The sequence below is a fragment of the Oryctolagus cuniculus genome, chromosome 19 (assembly GCF_051225735.1).
Source record: "Oryctolagus cuniculus isolate XC-2025 breed Fujian yellow rabbit chromosome 19, ASM5122573v1, whole genome shotgun sequence".
NCBI classification, from domain to species: Eukaryota; Metazoa; Chordata; class Mammalia; order Lagomorpha; family Leporidae; genus Oryctolagus; species Oryctolagus cuniculus.
In genome coordinates, this window is record NC_142885.1 from 13,463,050 (window position 1) to 13,485,082 (window position 22,033).

The 22,033-nt window shown below is 46.0% G+C and overlaps 1 protein-coding gene across 2 annotated transcripts in view; it reads right to left on the bottom strand.

Moving 5' to 3' along the window:
• Positions 1–22,033, bottom strand: part of GALNT17 (polypeptide N-acetylgalactosaminyltransferase 17) — a 500,518-nt gene that overhangs the window by 318,896 nt on the left and 159,589 nt on the right. For both annotated transcript variants that reach the window (XM_008257969.4, XM_089320671.1), the window contains exon 2: positions 8,853–9,036. In XM_008257969.4, coding sequence (XP_008256191.1) covers positions 8,853–9,036 — 184 coding nt within the window. The remainder of the gene's footprint in view (positions 1–8,852; positions 9,037–22,033) is intronic.

Genomic DNA, 22,033 nt, shown 5'->3' on the forward strand with positions numbered 1-22,033 from the left:
CTGGCTGCTCTGTTTCCAACCCAGCTTCCTGTTAATGTGCCAGGGAAGGCAGAAGATGATGGCCCATGTACCTGGGCCCACAGAACCCGTGTGGGAGACCCAGATGGTGTTTTCTGGCTTCTAGTTTCTGCTTGGCCCAGACCTGGCTGTTGCAGCCAATTTGAGAGTGTACCACTGAATACAAGATCTCTCTCTCTCTCTTGCTCTCTCTCTCTCTCTCTCTCTTTCCTTCCCACAAATAACTCTACCTATTCACATAAATAAATATATTATTAAGAAAGAATCTCCCTAAAAACACACAATGTTAATATCAATGTCTTTAAGTCTTCATCTCTCTCTGTCAATGTCTAGTACACAGTTGGCACTCAATAAATGTTGTGTAACTGGGGGAGTGATTTATATTTAGACATCCTGCTATGTCCTCCACCTCTTCCAATCCACCCTCCATATATCCATCAGTTATTGTTATTTTTTAAAGGATTACAATAATTCCTATTACATCCAATCCACATCAAGTCCACTGTCAATGTCAAGTGTCTCCTCCAGTACAAGAGGTGTCACAATCTGCCCTCTGCCTTCTACTCAGAATATGTCTTCCTCAGTTCACTTTGGAAACTCAACCCTTTCGCCAAAGACTTTCCCGTTGTCTTGGAAATCTAAGAAACTTCTCCAGTTCCCTTTGAGCCAGAGTATGGAATGGAAATTCCTTTTCTACGACCTTTTGCTTCTGCCCTGTAGTTCACTGCCACTTGGCGCTTTCACCAGCTTAGCTACATTGTTGCACGTGCTGTTCTCTCTGGCTCTCAGATGCCCTGCCTTCTCTAGAGAAGGAAATTCCAGTTCATCGTTCAGATCAAGGTCGTCACTTCACAGGGCTCTGCCTTCCCCAGCTTGGCTACTTCTCTTATCTTGGTATCTAAGGCCCTCTAAAAGTGACCCCAAAGACTGTGAGAGGCCACTGGCCTCCCTCGCTCCTCGATGTCCTAGGGGGCCAACATGTGCCTGGCTGCTTTCTCCACTGCCCACACAATGCCTGGCAGAGTGGAGTCTGCAGTCAAACAACCTTTGCTGATGATATTTTAAAAACCAAAAAAGAAAAGAAAATGTAGGCCAATAAGAATAGCATACAGTCTAGAAAATAAGACCATTTATATATATATTTATACCTATATATTTATGCTTATATAATATATTTATGCCTATATATAAATATATATATAAGCATAAAAAGTAACACAAATAAGAGAAAGGTTATTTACAAATTAATTTTTGTAAAAGCTGTTTTGAAAAAAAAGGTTGACAGATATTTAGAACACAACACCCAAACATATACTGTATTCCAAAACAAACTTTAGATGGAATGGAAAATGAAATACAAGAAAGTCATAGACAGAGAAACAGTGAAACAGAATAGAATATTTATAAGTGCTCTGAAGGGTGATCTCTTTCTCCGATTTAAAGTAGTGAAGAAATGAAAATGGAAAGACTGACAGTTTGGGATTCACACAAATTTAAGATATGTGTCCAGTGGAAGAAAAAAGAGTCACAGAATTAAAATAAGACGAGAAACACATTTTAGAATTTATCTGCTTGAAATAGGACATGCAAATGGTTAATCTCGCTACTACCCAAAAAATTCATTCATATTTATAAGAAAAACAATTTTCTCAAGTGTAATATAGTAATAAAACAACAAGAATTAAAGCAACTTGAGGTTCTATTTAAAATTACAATGAAATTAGCCTATTTTAATCCTCTCGAAGCCTTGTGAGAGCTACAGGGCTTAACAAGGATTCTGCCCAATGGGGGGATAATTTCTCCAATGGAAGGGAAACCGCTCTGGCCCCAGGCAGCTGTCTCTCTGCATATTCCCAGGGCTCAACTATCAGAGAGGCCGCTTCTGGTTCTAGGGCCTTGCCACTCTGTGAGGACAAGGATTCGTCTGCAATCAACAAAGGCAGATCTAGTGCCTTTTGCTGTGGCGCTCACAATATAGAATGGTGCCCTTGGTTACCACATGTAGTCTGCTGGCAGTTCATTTGCTCTCCGATTCATCTCAAACTCCGCCTTCAAAGTCATGCCACAAACAGCTACCAGAATGATCTACAAAGCCAGGTGCGATCATGGCATTCAGTCTACTTCCCCAACTCTTTCTTTCACCATATTTTCACCCCATCTATCTCGCAGTTGGTCTTTTTGTAAGGGGAAGGGGGGTTGGCATAGCAGTCCGGAGACTACTTGCACGCCCTGCAACCCAATATTGGGGTGCCTGGGTTCTAGTCACAGCTCTGCTCCCAATTCCAGCTCCCTACTAGTGTGTACCCCGGGAGGCAGCAGGTGATGGCTCAAGTATTGGGTCCCTGCCACCCATGTGGGAGACTCGGATGGAGTTCCTGGCTCCCTGCTTCTGCCCAGACTAACTCCAGCCACTGCAGGCATCTGGGGTGTGAATCAGCGGGTGCCAGTCTGTCTCTCAAATAAACAAATAAATATTTTCAAAAACCTTTTTGTATAGGTTTATACTCATTGAACGATTGAAATTTCATTTTAGTAAAATAAAACATAGTCTCATGGGGCTGGCAGTGTGGCTCACTTGGTTAATCCTCTGCCTGTGGCGCTCGCATCCCATATAGTCGCCGGGTTCTAGTCCCGGTTGCTCCCCTTCCAGTCCAGCTCTCTGCTGTGGCCTGGGAGGGCAGTGGAGGATGGCCCAAGTGCTTGGGCCCTGCACCCGCATGGGAGACCAGGAAGAAGCACCTGGCTCCTGGCTTCAGATCAGCGCAGTGCTGGCCGTAACGGCCATTTGGGGGGTGAACCAACGGAAGGAAGATCCTTCTCTCTGTCTCTCTCTCTCACTGTCTAACTCTATCTGTCAAATAAATAAATAAAACATATTCTAAAAAAAATAAAAAAACATAGTCTCACATCACTTCTGTAATCTCCCTGTTTCTAAATAAAAAAAAAAGTGATTATGTTACTATTTCTTGATGTTTGCATTTTAGACATTTTCAATTCATTTTCTGCTACTGAAGATGAAGTTAGTTTTCTTACACTAACTCACACCTCACTCACCCATTTTACCTCCTCCTTCTTCCAACAGAGTTAAAGCCTAATCTGCATGTAATATCAGTCTGCAATATTCACATTCATATGACTACACTGCTCAAAGCTGAACCACACAGTATACGGAATTGGCAATTCCTTTCTTGGACTGCTTCTGGGTGTTTTTGTTTCTTCTCTGGTTAATAATTGCTTTGCTTTTTCGCAAGCATAATTTTCTGTGTCTATCAGTAAATAGTCCCAAGCGTCGTGAAAGAATGCCACAAAACATCTTAGCGCAGCTACAACCACGTGACGATTAAACAATTCAAATCCCATCCCACTTCACTCCTGGCTTTTGGAGACATTCCTCTTGGAGCCCTCCACTCCCCGGTTGCAGTGTCATGTCCTGCCACCATGGAACATCAAGTTCACATCTTTCTGGGGATTTGCCTTCAGGATGGCTCTGTCTGAACCCTGTGTTCTCTAGATCCTATTATTAGTCTCTTTCTTTACTTCTTTGTTTTACTGGAGCGTGTGCTTAAAAGGCTTTCTACAAACAGACACAAGGAAGGTCAAACTGTTGACCCCTTTTATACATCTGCAGTATATTTACTTTGTGGTTACCGTGGCCCCTGGTATTCTATAGCTGATTATGGAATTCTAAGTTAAGGGGCTGGTGTTGTGGAACAGTGGCTTAGTCTGCTGCCTGCTTTCCTGGCATCACATAGAGGGCCTCTATGCAAGTCCTGGCTGCTCTGCTTCCAATCCAGTTCCCTGCTAATGCAGTTGGGAAGGCAGCAGAAGACGGCCCAAGTATCTGGGTCCCTGCCATCCTCACGGGAGACCCAGATGGAGTTCCATCCCTGGCCATTGTGACCACTTGGAGAGTGAACCAAAGAATGGAAGATTTCTCTTCTTTTCTTTTCTCCTCCCCTCCCCTCCCCTCCCCTCACCTCCCCTCCCCCTCTCCCCTCCCTTCCTCTTCCCTCTCCTCCCCTCCCCTCTCCTCCCCTCTCCCCTCCCTTCCTCTTCCCTCTCCTCTCCTCCCCTCCCCTCTCCTCCCCTTCCCTCTCTCTCTCTCTCTCCATCTCTTCCTCTCTGTCTGTCTCTCAAAATAACAACTAAATAAATCTTATAAAAAGAATTTTCTCAAAATTATTTAGCCATTGTTCCATTGTGTACTAGTTTTTAATGTTATCAATCTGTCGATCAATCCAATGCCAACTGTATTCGCTGTCAATTTCCTCTCTGAAAGCTTGCAGGATTTTTTCTTTATCCAAGTCGTTTCGCAATTTTATATTTACATTTATTAATGTGGGTTTAGCCTTTTTATTTTTCATACATTAGGTAGACACTGGATAGGATCTTGTAATCCAAAAACTCATATCCTAGTTTTGGGAAACTTGTATCATTTGTTTGATGATTTCTTTCTCTCTATGAATTTTTTTTTTTTTTTTTGACAGGCAGAGTTAGACAGTGAGAGAGAGAGAGAGACAGGGAGAAAGGTATTCCTTTTTCCATTGGCTCACACCCCAAGTGGCCGCTAAGGCGGGCGTGTTGTGGCCAGCGTGCTGCGCCAATCTGAAGCCAGGAGCCAGGTGCTTCCTCCTGGTCTCCCATGCGGGTGCAGGGCCCAAGCACCTGGACCATCCTCCACTGCACTCCCTGGCCACAGCAGAGAGCTGGACTGGAAGGGGGCAACCAGGACAGAACCGGCGCCCCGACCGGGACTAGAACCAGGACTAGAACCCAGGGTGCCGGCGCCGCAGGCAGAGGATTAGCCTATTGAGCCACGGTGCTGGCCCTCTATGATATTCTTATTAGTGGATGTTGAACCTGCTGGGTTGATCTGATCAACCATCCCTCTCTGGTGTTTTTTGTATGTGTGTTATTTTTTTCCAATTTTTTAATTTATTTTTTTTCTATTTTTAAGAAGATTTACTCTTCCAAACCTCTGTTATTTACTTCAATCTAATTTTCTAGCTCCATGATTTTTTATTCTGTGATGATTACATTAACAGAGACCTGTTTTGTAAGCGAAACAAAACATCTTACGACCTAAGCCTTGAACACAGTTACAGAGTTTGTAGCCTGCTTCCTCCAAGTGCCTTTTCCATGGAGGTGGTTTGTTGCCAAGTTCTTGATAACAGAGACTCTGCTGGGATGTCTGTGGCTCCTGCCTCTCCTTTCATTCTTTAGAGACAAACAGCTGCAGCAGGTGCTTTGCAGCAGGTGCGCCACACCAATAGTGAGCAGACCTTAGCTCTTCTGTTGGTAACCCTAGCCATCAGATCCACCACCTCTTCCTGACACTGGATGGTTCCCTTTCAGTGGATTCTTAAAATCTTGCCTACAGGGACAGCGAGGCTGGGAGCTCCCCCACATCAAGTGTGCAGTCTCACTGTCCCCCACAGCCTGGAGTTCTCCTTCTCCAGGGAAGAAACCTCCCGTGATCTGCCTTGTAGGCAAGGCCGTTCTGGAAGGATCTAGGGAGGTAACTGCAATCATCCATTCAGACCCATGTCTGAGCCATCAGAAACATCTGGCACCTCCAGTTCCTAACATCTGGCGATCTGACCCTGCTACCTTCTTCTGCCTCTACCCTCCCCGGGCGGTCTCAGCCTCCCCAGTCAGCTGCGTCCATTTCCACACATCGAGCTTCTTCCCAGGTTTCGACATTCTGTCGGTGTCTCTTCCCTGCTGTCACCACCCAACCTGTTTCATTTTCCCTTACTGGTCCCCATCCTCTCTGATTTCAGAATGGTGCCACACGTAAGCAGTAGGGACAAGCCATCACGTTACACCACACAGCAACACCAAAGCATACACTGCCCCCAAGCACACCACACTCAAGTGGTCTTTGGCTGTTCCCCTGCCTGGCCCCCCTTACCCCCCCCCACCTTCCTCAGTTTTCCAGTCCTTACTGGGTCTTTAAGATTTCGCACAGGCATCATGTCAAGCAGGAAACTGAGACTCCCTCTGGATATCCAGGGTGCATCTTAAAGCTGACCCACTGCGTGCTAAACTGACCTGTCCATAGAGCTGTCTCCCTTCTGGGACAACAACTAGCCTGGACTGTGGCTCATCACAGTGTGGAGAGAACTCCATCAGACATATATAACAGGCGTTCACGGAAATATACTCAACCCACCCATGCCGGTAGCTGCACACTGGATGCATTTTCTTTGTCATAGAAGAACAAGAAATATGGCTGTGTTTATTTGCCAACGTCCAAATAAGAAAGGCTAATGAGAAAGCACCAGGAAATGAAAACAGCCAGATGTTTTTGAGAGCTGAAGTCCAGGCACACAAAACAGCTTCCAACAGGGGTGATGTGTGTTTTCCAAGTGAATCGCAAATGAATATATGCTTATTAGGCAAAGAGAGAGAGAGAGACAGAGAGACTTAACAGGCTTCCCTGCTAATGCTGCAATTTTAAATCCATTTAAGATAATTTTCTTTATCTCAAATCTATTTTGCTCAGTAGCCGAGATACTTAGTGATTTGTACAGAATCCAGCTGAAAAAAAGAAATGGTCTACTCCAAGCGAGGGCACCCTCTGGATGGAAAAGGAGAGACTCTGGGACTCTGACAGATGAGGGCGCTTCTGCTTGAGAAGTCAAGGTCAAGGCCTGTCTGTAAGCAGGGCCTTTCACTGCAGCTTCTTGACTCTGTCCAAACTCAGGTCTCTGCTTCACGCAGAGAAAACAAATCATCCCAAAGCCAGGAGCACAGACAAAGACTGCTCGTGGCCCGGCCAAGATGCACTCAAAGCTTTTGTGTTTTCTTTTTAAATCCTTTTTAATATGTTCATTGTGAATGGATTGATTTGAAAGGCAGAAAGAGAGACAGAGAGAGACTCCCTCCATCCAACTGGTTCACCTCCTCAAATGCCTACAACATTTGGGGCTGGGCCAGGCCAAAGCCAAGAGCCCAGAACTCCGTCCAGGTCTCCCTTATGGGTGGCAGGGACCCAAGTGCTTGCCCCATCACTGCTGCCTCCCAGGGTGCATTAGCAGAAGCTGGAATTTGAAGTGGAGCCAGGGTGAACCCGAGCCTTCATCATGGGACGTGAGTGTCCCAAGAGGCTTCTCTTTTTTTTTTTTTTTTGACAGGCAGAGTGGACAGTGAGAGAGAGAGACAGAGAGAAAGGTCTTCCTTTGCCGTTGGTTCACCCTCCAATGGCCGCCGCGGCTGGCGCGCTGCGGCCGGCGCACCGCGCTGATCCGATGGCAGGAGCCAGGAGCCAGGTGCTTTTCCTGGTCTCCCATGGGGTGCAGGGCCCAAGCACCTGGGCCATCCTCCACTGCACTCCCTGGCCACAGCAGAGAGCTGGCCTGGAAGAGGGGCAACCGGGACAGAATCCGGCGCCCCGACCGGGACTAGAACCCGGTGTGCCGGCGCCGCTAGGCGGAGGATTAGCCTAGTGAGCCGCGGCGCCGGCCCCAAGAGGCTTCTTATGCAGTGCACTGAATACTCACCCCAGCGACCAAATCATGAAAGGTAGGAATCTCAATCCAAAAGCTGCAAGTTGCAACAAATTTAATGGGATGCACTTTCTCACCTATCAACTGGGCAAAGCACTTGTTCTAAATGCTAGGACCGAGAACTGGAAGGGTCTAGGAAAATTCCAGTAGGAAGAGAAACTGCTAGAAATTTTCTGGAGAAAAATAATGAAATACAGATAAACACCCCCCAAAAGTACACCAAGCTTCCAAAAGCTCATGGGAAAAAAAAGAATTAAAAGGTAAGTATTTGCTACAAAAAAAAAAAAAATTGAAATCCGTGCAAGCTTTTTTAAATTTCATTTTCCATGAACTTTTTGAAATCTATCTTATGCATGGATTTCAATTTTTTTTAAAGATTCATTTATTTACTTATTGGAAAGGCAGAGTTACAGAGAGAGAAGGAGAGGTAAAGAGAAAGGTCTTCCATCCTCTGGTTCACTCCCCAGATGGCCACAACAGCCAGGGCTTGGCCAGTCGGAAGCCAGGAACCAAGAGCTTCATCTGGGTCTCTTATGTGGGTTGCAGGGGCCCAATTACTCAGGCCATCTCCACTGCTTTCCCAGGCGCATTAGCAGGAAGCTGGATTGGAAGTGGAGCAGCCAAGACCTAAAACAGTGCACACATGGGATACCAGCACTATAGGCAGAAGTGGCTTAACCAGGTGTGCCACAGCACCAGCCTAGGATTTCAATATTTTTATACCAAATAAACTTATCTTTTACTTGCATTTCCAAGAAACTTTAACATTTACCCCATCTTCCTACACTGTGATGTCAAGACGAATCGATGCACAGGGAATATTTATCAGGATGCTGTATGCAATACAAAACTAATAATAACCTACATTTTTAATAATGGAAGACATATTGGAGTTAATGACATCAAAAATGCTCATAACAATATAACATTAAGTGAAAAAATATGAAAACAATATCTTACGTTCATAATCTGGATAGAAAAATAGACTAAAAAATATACAAAATAGACTCAAAAAATATACAAAGGCCTTAACCATCACTGTTGATTGGTAATGATATAGTGTAAACATTTTTGTATCATGTAAACATTTTTGTATTAAAGACCTTTGTTTATGTTTCTAGATCACTTTTAATGGGGATTTCACGTTTCTGTTTAGCTAATATTTCCCAAACAACCACAGTCCACAGTTCGTCGACTGTGGTGGACGCTGATATTAAACCCCCCCTGCTGGTTGCAAAGGCCACGAAGAAATGCCACAGACATGAGCGTGTACCCACCCACACACCCCAGCCAAGCCCTGCAAATCCCGGAGACAGGACTCACTTGGTGGGACGATAATCCGGTATGGAACGATCCAGTGAAATCTTTTCACTGAGGTAGGAATTGTAGCCGTACTTCTCATGGGGTCCCCTGGCTTTCTCCTCTTCAGCTGGGGAAAGGGTGGCAGGTAAGCCCCCTTTGCCCCGCCCACCGTAGCCTTCAATGAGCCCGAGGGATTTGGATAAGCCTGGAAAAAGAAGGGGAAGAAAAAGAAAGGTTGGCAACATCACCATGATCAGGATGTGTCCTTCATACTTAGCTAGCAACAACGGAAATCGTCCCACGACCTCGCAAAGAAAACAACCATGCTCTCCAGGCATCGGTCCCAGCCCTGCACCCCATAAATGCATCTAAGGGGCAGCAGGTCCTGGCAGCAGTGAGTTCTGGGGCTCAAGTCTGCTTATGAACCAGGAGCCTGCCCTTTCTTTGGGGGCTCTAGATTCTAAAACAGGAGTCTACAAGGGGCTGGCACTGTGGCATAGCGGGGTAAAGCCGCCACCTGCAGTGTCGGCATCCCATATGGTTAAGATCTTCCGGGAGAACCTACCAGGTTGCAGGACTGGGATACCAAAGGGCCAGGTCACTGCCACAGTGTGGGAGTCTTTGTTTGATCTGAGCTGATTTTATCCTGAGTTTAAAGCATGGGATGGTCTGACACAGCCCTTCAGCTAATGGCTGTAATTTGAATTTCATCAAAATGGCAAAAGGAAATACAAAACGGTTGCGAATAAATCACGAACAAACCCCAGAAGGGTGTTAACCACGCCGAGGTGAGTGGGAGGCCTCTGGCACAAGCCTCACTGAGCAATTTCGAGTTCCCAGGGTGGTGGCAGCTTTAAGCCTATTGTTCCATCACACGATAAACAGCATGCTAGGCAATTTTTAAACCCTGGAGGTACTGGAGAGCCAGTTTACTACTTAGCTTCCGAAACTTCGGCTGCCAAGACTCTCCTTGCCTTTTGCATGTTTGAATGTTCCAGCAACTCGGTGCACACATGTGTGTGCCCATGTGCACACATAGGCATGCACACGTGCATACACAGCACCTGATCCGTTTGCAGGCTGTGTATCCAACACCCAGCATTTTGCTGCCACCCCCGAGAGAAGAAACATGGACCGGAGCAGTCAACAGCTCCCTTGGTTATCATGGTGGCAGCCAATGGAGCCCACGGGGAACAAAGACTTCCAGGAAAACATCCCTAAGCCAGTGAAAGGTCAAGAGGCTGCTTCTCCATCACACACAAGGCAAGGCCGGCATTCCCCTCCCTACTGCTCTGAAAACAGAAAAGTGCTTTGTGCTATCAAGAGCAAGGCCGGCACCGCGGCTCACTAGGCTAATCCTCCGCCTTGCAGCGCCGGCACACCAGGTTCTAGTCCCGGTCGGGGCGCTGGATTCTGTCCCGGTTGCCCCTCTTCCAGGCCAGCTCTCTGCTGTGGCCAGGGAGTGCAGTGGAGGATGGCCCAAGTACTTGGGCTCTGCACCCCATGGGAGACCAGGAGAAGCACCTGGCTCCTGCCATCGGATCAGCGCGGTGTGCTGGCCACAGTGCGCCGGCCGTGGTGGCCATTGGAGGGTGAACCAACAGCAAAGGAAGACCTTGCTCTCTCTCTTACTGTCCACTCTGCCTGTCAAAAAAAAAATAAAATAAAAATAAAGGCAACAGAAAGGCGCAGCACTGGGGCACAGTGGGCTGAGCCTCTGCCTGTGGCGCAGGCATCCATATGGGCACCGGTTCAAGTCCCAGCTGCTCCTCTTCTGATCCAGCTCTCTGCTGTGGCCTGGGATAGCAGTAGAAGATGGCCCAACTTCTTGGGCCCCTGCACCCATGTGGGAGACCCAGAAGAAGCTCCTGGCTCCTGGCTTCTGATGGGTGCAGCTCTGGTTGTTGCAGCCATTTGGGGAGTGAACCAGTGGATGGAAGACTTTTCTCTCTGTGTCTGTGACTCTACCTCTCAAATAAGTAAATAAAATCTTTAAGGACAAAAATAGCAAAGGAAAGATATGGCTAGCAGGTCAGAGTCAGTCTCAGATGCTCGTCAGTTTTCTGCCTGAGCATCAAGTCCACTGTCTCATATACACTTCTGGAAACTAACCTCTTCTCAACAGAGACTCCACCAACTGAGAGAATTCTCCAACACTTCCTGCTTCCTTGCTTCTGTCTCTCCTTGTACATCAACGTATAAGAAACCCTCCCAACAGTATCACTTGTACCATGCTCAGAGATCCATGAGAACTCTAGGCTTGAAGATCACTCGTGATAAATATATTACCAGTGGGGATGTCAAATGCGCCGGTCCGGTCATTTGGAAAAAGAGTGCCAGTTCTTCAAAATGCCGAAAACTAGTTACCATAAGACTCCACAAGTGCCTTCTGGGGTGTATAACCAGGTGACGTGAAATCATATGTCCACCCAACACTCATACACACTCACAGCAGCATGGATTCATATCAGCAAAACGTCCATTGACAGATGGACGGAGGGATGGGTAAACAACATTGAGAGACACACATGCACTGGCAACAAAAGACAGTGAAGTCATGGTGGATGTGACAGCATGGCTGAGCTGGAAAGCACTGTTGAGTAAACAAAGCTATTCACAAAAGACCACATGGTACATGATTCTATTCCCATGAAATATACAAACTGGACAGTTGCACAGACCCAGGTAAGGGATGAGGGGCTGCTTAGGGCTTAGGGGAACACAAGGAGGAAGTGGAGAGTGATGGCTAACGTGTCCAGGGTTTTTTTGTGGTGAGATGGAAGTGTTACGGAGGTTAGGTTCTAATGATAATTACACTGGTTCGTGAATACGCTATAACCCAGTAAGCTGTACACTTCTAAATCAATGAGGATCTATTTAAATAAGTAATAAATATATCAATCAAGTTGAAAAAAGAAAAACCTCCCGTAAGAGGCAGTTCTATTTCCAGCAAGACAGAGGATTAAACATGATGACCACTTTCCAGTAAAAGGCAGAAATACAATAAAATGATTTTCAGGCACTTCGCTGAGCTTGCAGGAAAGAAAGGGGTAAGTCAAAATCAGAACTGAGACCGTGTCTGCTAAGACAGCGTGAAGGAGGGTGGCTGACCCGTGCCAGACTACAGGGTTAGAGCTCCAGCACACACCCAGGAAATGGGAGTCCAGGTTCCCTGGAGAAGCAGAATGGGAATGCAAATGCCTGCAGGGATGTGGTCCCTGAAAGACTAAGCCTCGAAAGACGGTCGTATTCTCTTCCCGGAATCCAAAGACCAGCACAATGAGACAATCCAGGACAGAGCCTCCGAATGGGCCCAGAAAGGGAGAGAAAAAAAAAATCATAGCCCAGAACCGGAGCTTACACATGGGTTTGGGGTCTAAATTGATACTATGCCCAGAGCTCAGAGTTTTGCCCTTTTAAGAGTGAATGTTGGGGCCGGCACTATGGCGCAGTGGGTTAATGCCCTGACCTGAAGTGACAGCATCCCATATAGGCGCTGGTTCGAGACCCAGCTACTCCACTTCCGATCCAGCTCTCTGCTATGGCCTGGGAAAGCAGTAGAAGATGGCCCAAGCCCCTGCACCCGTGTAGGAGACCTGGAAGAAGCTCCTGGCTCTGGATCGGCACAGTTTCAGCTGTTGTGGTCATCTGGAGACTGAACCAGCGGATGGAAGACCTCTCTCTCTTTCTTTCTCTCTCTCTCTCCGCCTCTGCCTCTCTGTAACTCTGCCTTTCAAATAAATAAATAAATCTTTTTTAAAAAAGAGTGAATGTGCCTCTGCAGAGCACTGTGGAAAATAACAGAACAAGGAATCCAGATACTTCTGGGGCACCTGCAGGAGCAAACAGAGCCATTGTGAACACACTCCCCACCCAGGCCACACAGGATTCTCTGCTCATGTGTTTACTGTCAAAACTCCAGAACACATGTCATCACCCACATCTGCAAATCAGCTGACCTCACCAACAGGACTGTTAGGATTACAGCAACTTTGCATCATAAAACAATGTGAAAAGGCTACACCATACCTGTAGCATTGACACTAAAGGACCAACGTTCCAAACTACAGCAAGACACTAGGGAGTTAAAGCATATTCAGAGACCAGTAACAGACAGAAAACATCCAGAACACTTTGGCCATTACATGAAAGATTTAACAAGGAGAAAGCTAAATCTAGGTGAACAGAGAGGTAGAAATTGGAAGGCATCTATGAAAAAGTTTGTGGTTAAAAGGGGAAATCAATTAAAAACATGAAATGTGGAGAAGCAGTGCAGAAGAAAATCAGCAGAATCCAGGAGATACAATATTCAGAAACGGAATGGCTAATACTGTTGAGGATAAAAGATGTGAACTCTCAAATTCACACATGCAAATATCCATGACAAACAAAAATAATTCCTTAACTCCCATGGTGGTTAAAGGACAGAATGGTGAAGAGGAATGGGAGAAGTTAAAAAAGCAACCACGGAGATAAGATAAAGCACAAAACAAAGACGAACACTCTCACAACAGATTCCTAACCTCAACAATAAAAGCCCAGGCAAATGGCAAAATAGCTGTGATTCTCTCCGGTCGGCTGGCCAGGCATTCAAAAGTAAAGGAGAGATAAAGAATATTTCAGATGGAAAACAAAACTTTAGAAAGAGAAGAAATTTACTAGTCATGGAAGGTGTTACTGTGAAAGACTTTTTCCGTAAGCCAGACCCAGAAAGACAAACACCACCTGTTCTCCCTCCTGTGTGGAAGCTGCAGAAGAAGCCAACCTGAACACAGAATAGTAATTCCTTGAGACCGGGTGGGGCAGAGGGAATGAGGCTGGATAATAGATAGCAAATGAAAACTAAGTAGAAGAACTAAGTTCCTAATTGCTCCAGCACAGAGGGGTGACGAGAGTTCATGGGAACCTAATATATTTCATGAGCAATAGAGAAAAGGAGCGCCAAGATTTCTATCATAGAGTGATGTCGAAGAGGGAGAGATGGCAATCTCCCTGATTTGATCATGCACCTTGCAGCCACGTATTTAAATGCTGCACTGCAATCCTACGACCATGGATGATTTCGTTAGCAAAATTGATGTAAGATTATAAAAGAAAAATGACAAAAAAGATATTTCTGCACAAATGAATCCAAAGCCAGAAGAGTGAAATCCAAACAACAATGTTTAAAAGTGCCCGTATGTATAAACAAGCATCGTATGCAAAATAACTGGTAACTACAATTAATCTATAGGCACATAAAATCAAGCAAAACTAATGCTCTAAACAACGGCAAATAAGACGGCATGAGACTGATTAGGGTTAAGGCAGTCTCATTCGGATGGAATACAGATATTCTTCAAATGGAGATTTTGTTAAATGTGCATATTGAAATTTATTGATAACTAACAATATTAAATAAGTTAGATGATAAATTCCAAACCATTAGAGGGACTAGAGGAAATAATTAAAATCCAATCAATTAGATCTTAGGCAGGAATGGGTTGGGAGTGGAAATTGTCATGGTAAATAAGAACAAACACAAATAGGATATTAGATATAAAACCAAATACATTGTAAGTATAATTGGACGTAGATCCTAGGAAAGCTCAATTTGGACTGGGACAGAGTAGCTACATGTTGCTTATTATAAAAATGCAAAATGACTGGATACGCCACAGTGCACTTCTAGGAGAGAGAGGCTGGGGAGACCTAAGGTTTATAAGGAGTCACATACTAAGCTGGATGACACACAAAGGCATATCCGTGTATCTGCATACCTTTGAATACCGTGTTTCATCCACTGATTCATTCCCCAGATGTCCACAGCAGCCTGGGCTGGGCCAGTCCAAAGCCCAGATCTAGGATCCAGGAGCCAGATGCTTCATCTGGCTCCCCTACGTGGATGGCAGGGGACCAAACACTTGGGTCATCTTTCCCTGCTTTTCCCAGGCCATGTGGGAGACCTGGGAGAAGCTCCTGGCTCCTGGCTTTGGACTGACCCAGCTCCAGCCATCGTGGCTACTTGGGGAGTGAACCAGAGGATGAATGATCTCTCTCTCCCTCTGCTTCTGCCTCTCCCTTTCTGTAACTCTGCCTTTCAAGTAAAATAAAAAAAAAACTTTAAAAAGAGAGAGAGAAACTAAAAATCAAACAGCAAGCTTGGAGGTAGGGAGGGAGAGAGAGAGTGAGAGAGAGAGGTGTCCTTATCTCTCCAGGGAGGACTTACCTATTTGACCAGTAGTGCAATGCCAACAGTTCACAAAACCTCAATGGGAAATATTTGTACTTATAAAATCCTAGCAACACTGGCCGGCGCCGCGGCTCAATGGGCTAATCCTCACCTGCAGCGCCGGCACACCAGGTTCTAGTCCCGGTTGGGGCACCGGATTCTGTCCCGGTTGCCCCTCTTCCAGGCCAGCTCTCTGCTGTGGCCCGGAAGTGCAGTGGAGGATGACCCAGGTTCTTGGGCCCTGCACCCGCATGGGACACCGGCTTTGGATCAGCATGGTACGCCGGCCGCAGTGGCCATTGGAGGGTGAACCAACGGCAAAAGGAAGACCTTTCTCTCTGTCTCTCTCTCTCACTGTCCACTCTGCCTGTCAAAAAAAAAAAAAAATCCAAGCAACACAATCCCAACATATAATTTTTAATATTTTTAATAGAGAAAGAAACTTTTTAAAATATTCTGTTGCTGGTGAAAGAAGACCTAGAATCTGTTGGGAGTACACAAAGACATGAAGGAGAAAGGATAAACCCTGGGCCTGGGGACAGTGGATGAGGCCAGCTCTGGGGTTCTTGCAGAAGCCCATGCAAGAGATGGGAGGGCCTCATTTTAGGGCAGGGGTCCCAGTGGTCAAAAGGAGAGGAGAGGTTGGGGAAATATTTAAGGCACTTCCTGTGTCTCATACGCCTATTGGTCCACTCTCTTTCTCCACCCACTGACAATCATTGTTTAGGCTTTAAATTCCTTAAAAAGGATTTGTATCCACTTTTGTATGAGACAGGCAGGGTAGATATTACCATAATGGCTTTAGAGATGAAGAAATGGAGGCACCGAAGAAGTAATTATCTGACTATCCAAAATATTTGGAGACGTCAAAATGCTGGGATGCCCCACTTCCTAATACAGTACGGTCTATTTGCAAATAGCATACTTTCCTTTTCTTAATTTTGTTAAAGCACTACAACTTCATGCATTAATATATACAGATTTGGGAACATGACGATTTAATCATCAGTGTGTATCGAATAAAATGTAAATGATGCGGAAATAGCATTTGCACTATATTGTTTTTATTTGTGCGTTTTTAAAGATTTATTTATTTGAAAGGCAGAGTGACACACAGACACACACACACACACATAGAGACAGAGACAGAGAGATATCTTCCATCTGCTATTTCATACCCCAAATGGCCACAACAGCCTGGATTGGTCCAGACCAAAGCCAAGAGTCTGATCCATGGTTGGTTAAGTTCACAAATGCAGAGTATGGAGGGTTGACAGTACTACTGCTGTATCTAGAGTAGGATTTGCATGCTTCGAGACTTACATCTCTGTTCTTTACCCATGCTCTCTCACTCAATCTACATTTGAATCTTCAAGGAGCTGCCACTGAAATAATGGAGAAACATCTTAGTAAGAATCAAGTGATTAAGCTTCCTGTGTCTCATAAGTCTATTGGTCCACTCTCTTTCTCTACCCACTGACAATCATTAATTAGGGTTTAAATTCCTTAAAAAGGATTAGTATCCATTTTTCTATTAGACAGGCAAGGTAGATATTACCATAATGGCTTTAGAGATGAAGAAATGGAGGCACCGAAGAAGTGATTATCTGACTATCCAAAACTGAAGGAGACAGAATTTGAAAGACAAATAGAGAGGGCTTGTGCTATGGTGTAGTGGGCTAAGCCTTTACCTGCAGTGCCAGCATTCCATATGGGCACCGGTTTGAGTCCCAGCTGCTCTTCTTTCAATTCACCTCTCTACTTATGGCCTGGAAAAGCAGTGCAGGATGGCCCAAGTGCTTGGGCTTCTGCACCTGCTTGGGAGGCCCAAAAGAAGCTCCTGACTCCTGGCTTCGGATTGGCTCAGCCCCAGCATTGTGGCTATTTGGAGAGTGAACCAGCAGATAGAAGACCCTTCTGTCTATCTCTCCCTCTCTCTCTCTACAACTCTGACTGTGAAATAAATAACTAAATCTTAAAAAAAAAAAAAAAAAAGAAATAAAAAGAGAGACAGACAGATAGCAAGATAGACTGAGAGAGATTTTCTATCCACTGGTTCACTCCCCAAATGCCCAAAACAGCCAGGACAGGGTTGGGCAAGAAGCCAGGAGCCTTGAACTCTATCTGGGCCTCCCACAGAGGAGACAGTGACCCATGCACTTGGGCCACACTTGCTGCCTCCACAGGTGTGCATTAGCAGGAAGCTGGAGCTGGAATCAGAGCCAGTACTCAAATGAGGAACTTGGAATGCAGACATCCCAAGTGGTGACTTAAACGCTGCACCTAGCACCCAGCTCAGCCCCACTCTATGTTTTAAATCACTTGATCCAAGGAGTTTGGAAGAAAAGCAGCACCCAGCACTGACACCATGAAAAAGAATCATTCCACATCACCGTATACTCATAAAGCAGTGAAAGCCAACAGACTGCAGATATATGAATCAAACAGATGAATCTCACAGACTTGATGGAAAGCAAACGGTGATCATAATTACATGAAGCTGCAATCACATCAAGTTCCAAATAGCATAGTTGAGAAATATGAACGTGTGTGTGGTAAAACTGAGAAGGAGGGCAGTGTTTAAAAAGTTGAATGAGGGGCCGGCGCTGTGGTGCACTGGGTTAATCCTCCGCCTGCGGCGCTGGCATCCCAAGTGGGCGCCCGGTTGCCCCTCTTCCAGTCCAGCTCTCTGCTGTGGCCCAGGAGGGCAGTGGAGGGTGGCTCAGGTGCTTGGGCCCTGCACCCGCATGGGAGACCAGGAGGAAGCACCTGGCTCCTGGCTTCAGATCGGTGCAGCGCACCAGCCGTAGCAGCCATTTGGGGGGTGAACCAACAGCAGGAAGACCTTTCTCTCTGTCTTTCACTGTCTGTAACTCTACCTGTCAAAGAAATAAATAAAATCTTTAAAAAAAAAAAAAGTTGAATGGAATGTAACTGGAAAAGAAGCCACAAAGTGCCTCAAAGACATCGAGTGCGAGTCTAAGAGGCAGATAAAACATCATTATGTAATTCAAATCTCACATACATGTGAGATAAGTAGGTGCCTCAAAAAGTTCATGGAGGGCCGGCGCCATGGCTCACTAGGTTAAGCCTCCGCCTGCAGCACCGGCATCCCATACGGGCGCCAGTTCTAATCCGGTTGCTCCTCTTCCAGTCCAGCTCTCTGCTGTGGCCCAGGAGGGCAGTGGAGGATGGCCCAAGTGCTTGGGCCCCTGCACCCGCATGGGAGACCAGGAAGAGGCACCTGGCTCCTGGCTTCAGATCGGCACAGCTCTGGCTTTTGCAGCCATGTGGAGGGTGAACCATCGGATGGAAGACCTTTCTCTCTGTCTCTCTCTCTCTCACTGTCTGTAACTCTACCTGTCAAATAAATAAATAAAAAATCTTAAAAAAAAAAAAGTTCATGGAAAGTCCATCTCTCTCTGCCCCTCAAATAAAATGAAAATAAGACAGTTGAGTTAAAGGATGTTTATTTCAGTGCAAAAAAGTTTGAAATTTATTACATAAAGGGCTTCGAAAGTCCATGGAAATTACATATTAGAAAACTTATGCATGGGTTTCAGCCTACCTTTTCATTTCATTTCTCTATGATCTTTTTATAAAGTTCCTCATATAATCCAACACTGCATACCTTTAAAGCGACAGAAGTGGCTAGCGATATTTTTCCTCCTTGTTTTGTGTGTCCTGAATTTTCCCTCTCCTTTCCCCACTGTTTGCTGATTTCTTCCAAGCTACAATCCGCTGCTACAGGCTTCTCCCCAGCACAGATCCCAGCTGTGATGGTGACTGTGGTGTGTGTCTCCTTAAAACCGATGTCAACATTTAATCCCCATTACTATTAAGAGGTGGGAACAGGTGAGACCTTTAAGAGGTTATTAGGATGCTGGTTTCATGAGGGAATCAATCTGTTCATGTGATCAGTGGATTAGTGGGTCAAAGGATTATCTCAGGAGTGGATCTGACAGGAGTGCATCTGATAGGAATCAGGTGGATCCCGTCTGGCTGGGTCTCTTGTTCACGCTTCTATCTGCCACATGATGCTCCACACTGCCTTGGGACTTCCAGCCTGAAGGTCATCCTGACCTTGACCTTGACCCAGAACCATGAGCCAAAGTAAACCCCTTCTCCTCATGGCTCATGCGGTCTGTGGTCTTCTGTTATCAGGAACCTGAAAATAGAGGAATGGAGTCTCTGCTGAACAGGGAGGAAGTGACCTTCCATGTAAAACACCCGAATCTTCCTCCATCATCCTCAGTGTGCTTTGGTTTCCTCGCTGGATGATACAATGTTACTTTCGTCCCAGCTAAACAGACAGCATCCAATCCCCAACCATTAAATGCCAGCCCAGAGCTCATTTCAGCTATGTGTGCCCAGCAGTCTTTACAAGACAGGCAGAGGACACTTCAGTAAAAAACTGCACAGAAATTAAGACCAGGATTGCGTGTTAATCCTCCCAAAGACACATGGGCAATGATGACTGCCAACAAGACTGTTTTTCTCTGCCTGTGGTGTTACTTCTTCCGTTAAGAAAGGCACCCACTTAACAGCTTCGAAAGATCATTCCGCACAGCGCAACGTGACAACTATGAATTATATATTCTGTGGTCCAGGCGCTCCCATTTTCCCCCCAATTTAATCTGCCAGAAAGGTTCAACAAAGCAGCAAAAATTTTCTCTGGTATTTTAATGTGCTTTCTTAGCAGATCCTCGAAACAGCTGGCAAAGATAAATGAGATCAAGTCCAACAACAAAGCTAAGTTGGTCTTAGCCAGGGACAGTTGCCACTAGAGCAAGTTGGGATGGCTTCACACACTCAGGAAAAAATTTTTCTGAGTGCCCAGCTGGGGTCAGCAGTAGGGTACCACAGCACGTTAAGCCACTGCTTGCAATGCCAGCACCCCATATAAGAATGAGGGTTTTGAGTCCTGGTTGCTCTGCTTTGTTCCAGCTCCCTGCTCATGTGTCTGGGAAGGCACCAGAAGATGGCCCGAGAGTACCAGGGCACCTGCCATCTACATGGGACACCTGGATGGAGTTCCTGGTCCCTGGCATTGGCCTGGGCCAGTGTCAGCTGTTCCAGTCATACAGGGAATGAATCTGCAAATGGAAATGGAAGACATTCTCTCTCTCTCTCTCTCTCTCTCTCTCTCTCTCTCTCTCTCCCACCCCATTGTGTGTGTGTGTGTGTGTGTGTGTGTGTCTTTCAAATAAATAAATCTTTTTTATTTATTTGCAGATGCAGCCTCTGATATGAACTTGCAGGCATGGAAGCCACAAAGACATAGGTAAGTGCAAGGGAACTTCAATAAGTCCATGAAGGGGCTGGCACCAAGGCACAGCGGGTTAAGCTGTGGCCTGCAGTGCTGGCATCCTTTGTGGGCCCTGGTTCAAGTCCCGGCTGCTCCACTTCTGATCCTTCTCTCTGCTATGGCCTGGGAAAGCAGTAGAAGATGGTGCAAGTCCTTGGGCCCCTGCACCCACGTGGGAGTCCCAGAAGAAGTGCCTGGCTCCTGGCTTCAGATCGGCGCAGCTCTGGCCATTGCAACCATTTGGGGAGTGAACCAGGGAATGGAAGCGCGCTCTCTCTCTCTCTCTCTCTGCCTCTGTCTCTCTGTAACTCTACCTTTCAAATAATTAAATAAATCTAAAAATAAAAGTTCATGGAAAAATGGAATTAAATGATAATTATGATGCAAAAATAATGATAATTATGATGCAAAAATCTTGAAATCCATGAAGCTTTTTTTACAACATATATTTTTCATGAACATTTGGAAAATTCCTTATATGCATGGATTTCAAAAATGTTTCGCACTGTAATAAATTATCTTTTAATTCTTTTGTCCATGAACATTGAAGAGCCCTTGCTGAATCAGCAAATGGTGAGAAGAGAAGAGAATGAGAAGGCTGCTTGGCACCAGGCCCGGGACGACGAGGCACTGCCTCCTACTATTTTAGCTGTGGACAGTAGATCTAAGTGGCACTGTTGGGCAAGAAGTTCAAGGTCAAGGGAAGAACAGCAGATTGAGGTCAAACACCCAATGTCACCTGTGCATGTTCCTCTCTCTCCTTTTGCTCTTAGCTGCCTGCCCCATGAGAGATGTCCCCACGCACAGCTTCAAAGCTCTGTTCTCTGGCTTTGTAATGGGTTCAACCAATGGCAGACACACAAGGAAGGTGAGAGATGGAAAGAACAAGGGAACCCATCCTCCTCCCAACCTCCTCACCACGGGGCTGTGGTTTGGCAGAGGCATCCCTCCCCTAGTGTCAAAGCTATTGCTGCAATGGAGCCAGCGCAGTGGCGTATCGGGTAAAGCCGCTGCCTGCAGTGCCAGCATCCCATATGGGCGCCGGTTCGAGTCCTGGCTGCTCCACTTCCCATCCAGCTCTCTCTACTGTGGCCTGCCCAAGTGCTTGGGCCCCTGCACCCATATGGGAGAACCAGAAGAAGCTCCTGGCTCCTGGCTTCAGATTAGCTCAGCTCCAGCTGTTGCAGCCATCTGGGGAGTGTATAAGAAAATGGAAGCATTCTCTCTCTCTCTCTCTCTCTCTCTCTCTCTCTCTCTGCCTTTCCTTCTCTCTCTGTGTAACTCTTTTACATAAATAAATCTTAAAAAAAAAAAAAAAGCTATCACTGCATCCCAGTAACCACTCCTTCCTCTTCTCCCTTAGGGGAGAGGCCTTGGGGTAGCCACTGCTTCCTCCTCTGTTGCTATCCCTAGATTAAACTGCCATCCACTGTCATTCCTTGTTGGTTTCCCTTAACTCTGCCCAAACCTTTATCAGTATGTTGTCAACCTCTCTTCAGTAACTCTTTTGAGTGGGCTGTTGGCTGCCAGGATTCTCAGATATAGCATCCTGCTTAGTACCACCGGAAGACCCCTTCCATATCTAGGTTCTCTCCATGGACTCAGGGAAGGGGCCACCCCCAGTGCCCAACACATAGAAAGTTGTCACTTTGCCGGCGCCGCGGCTCACTGGGCTAATCCTCC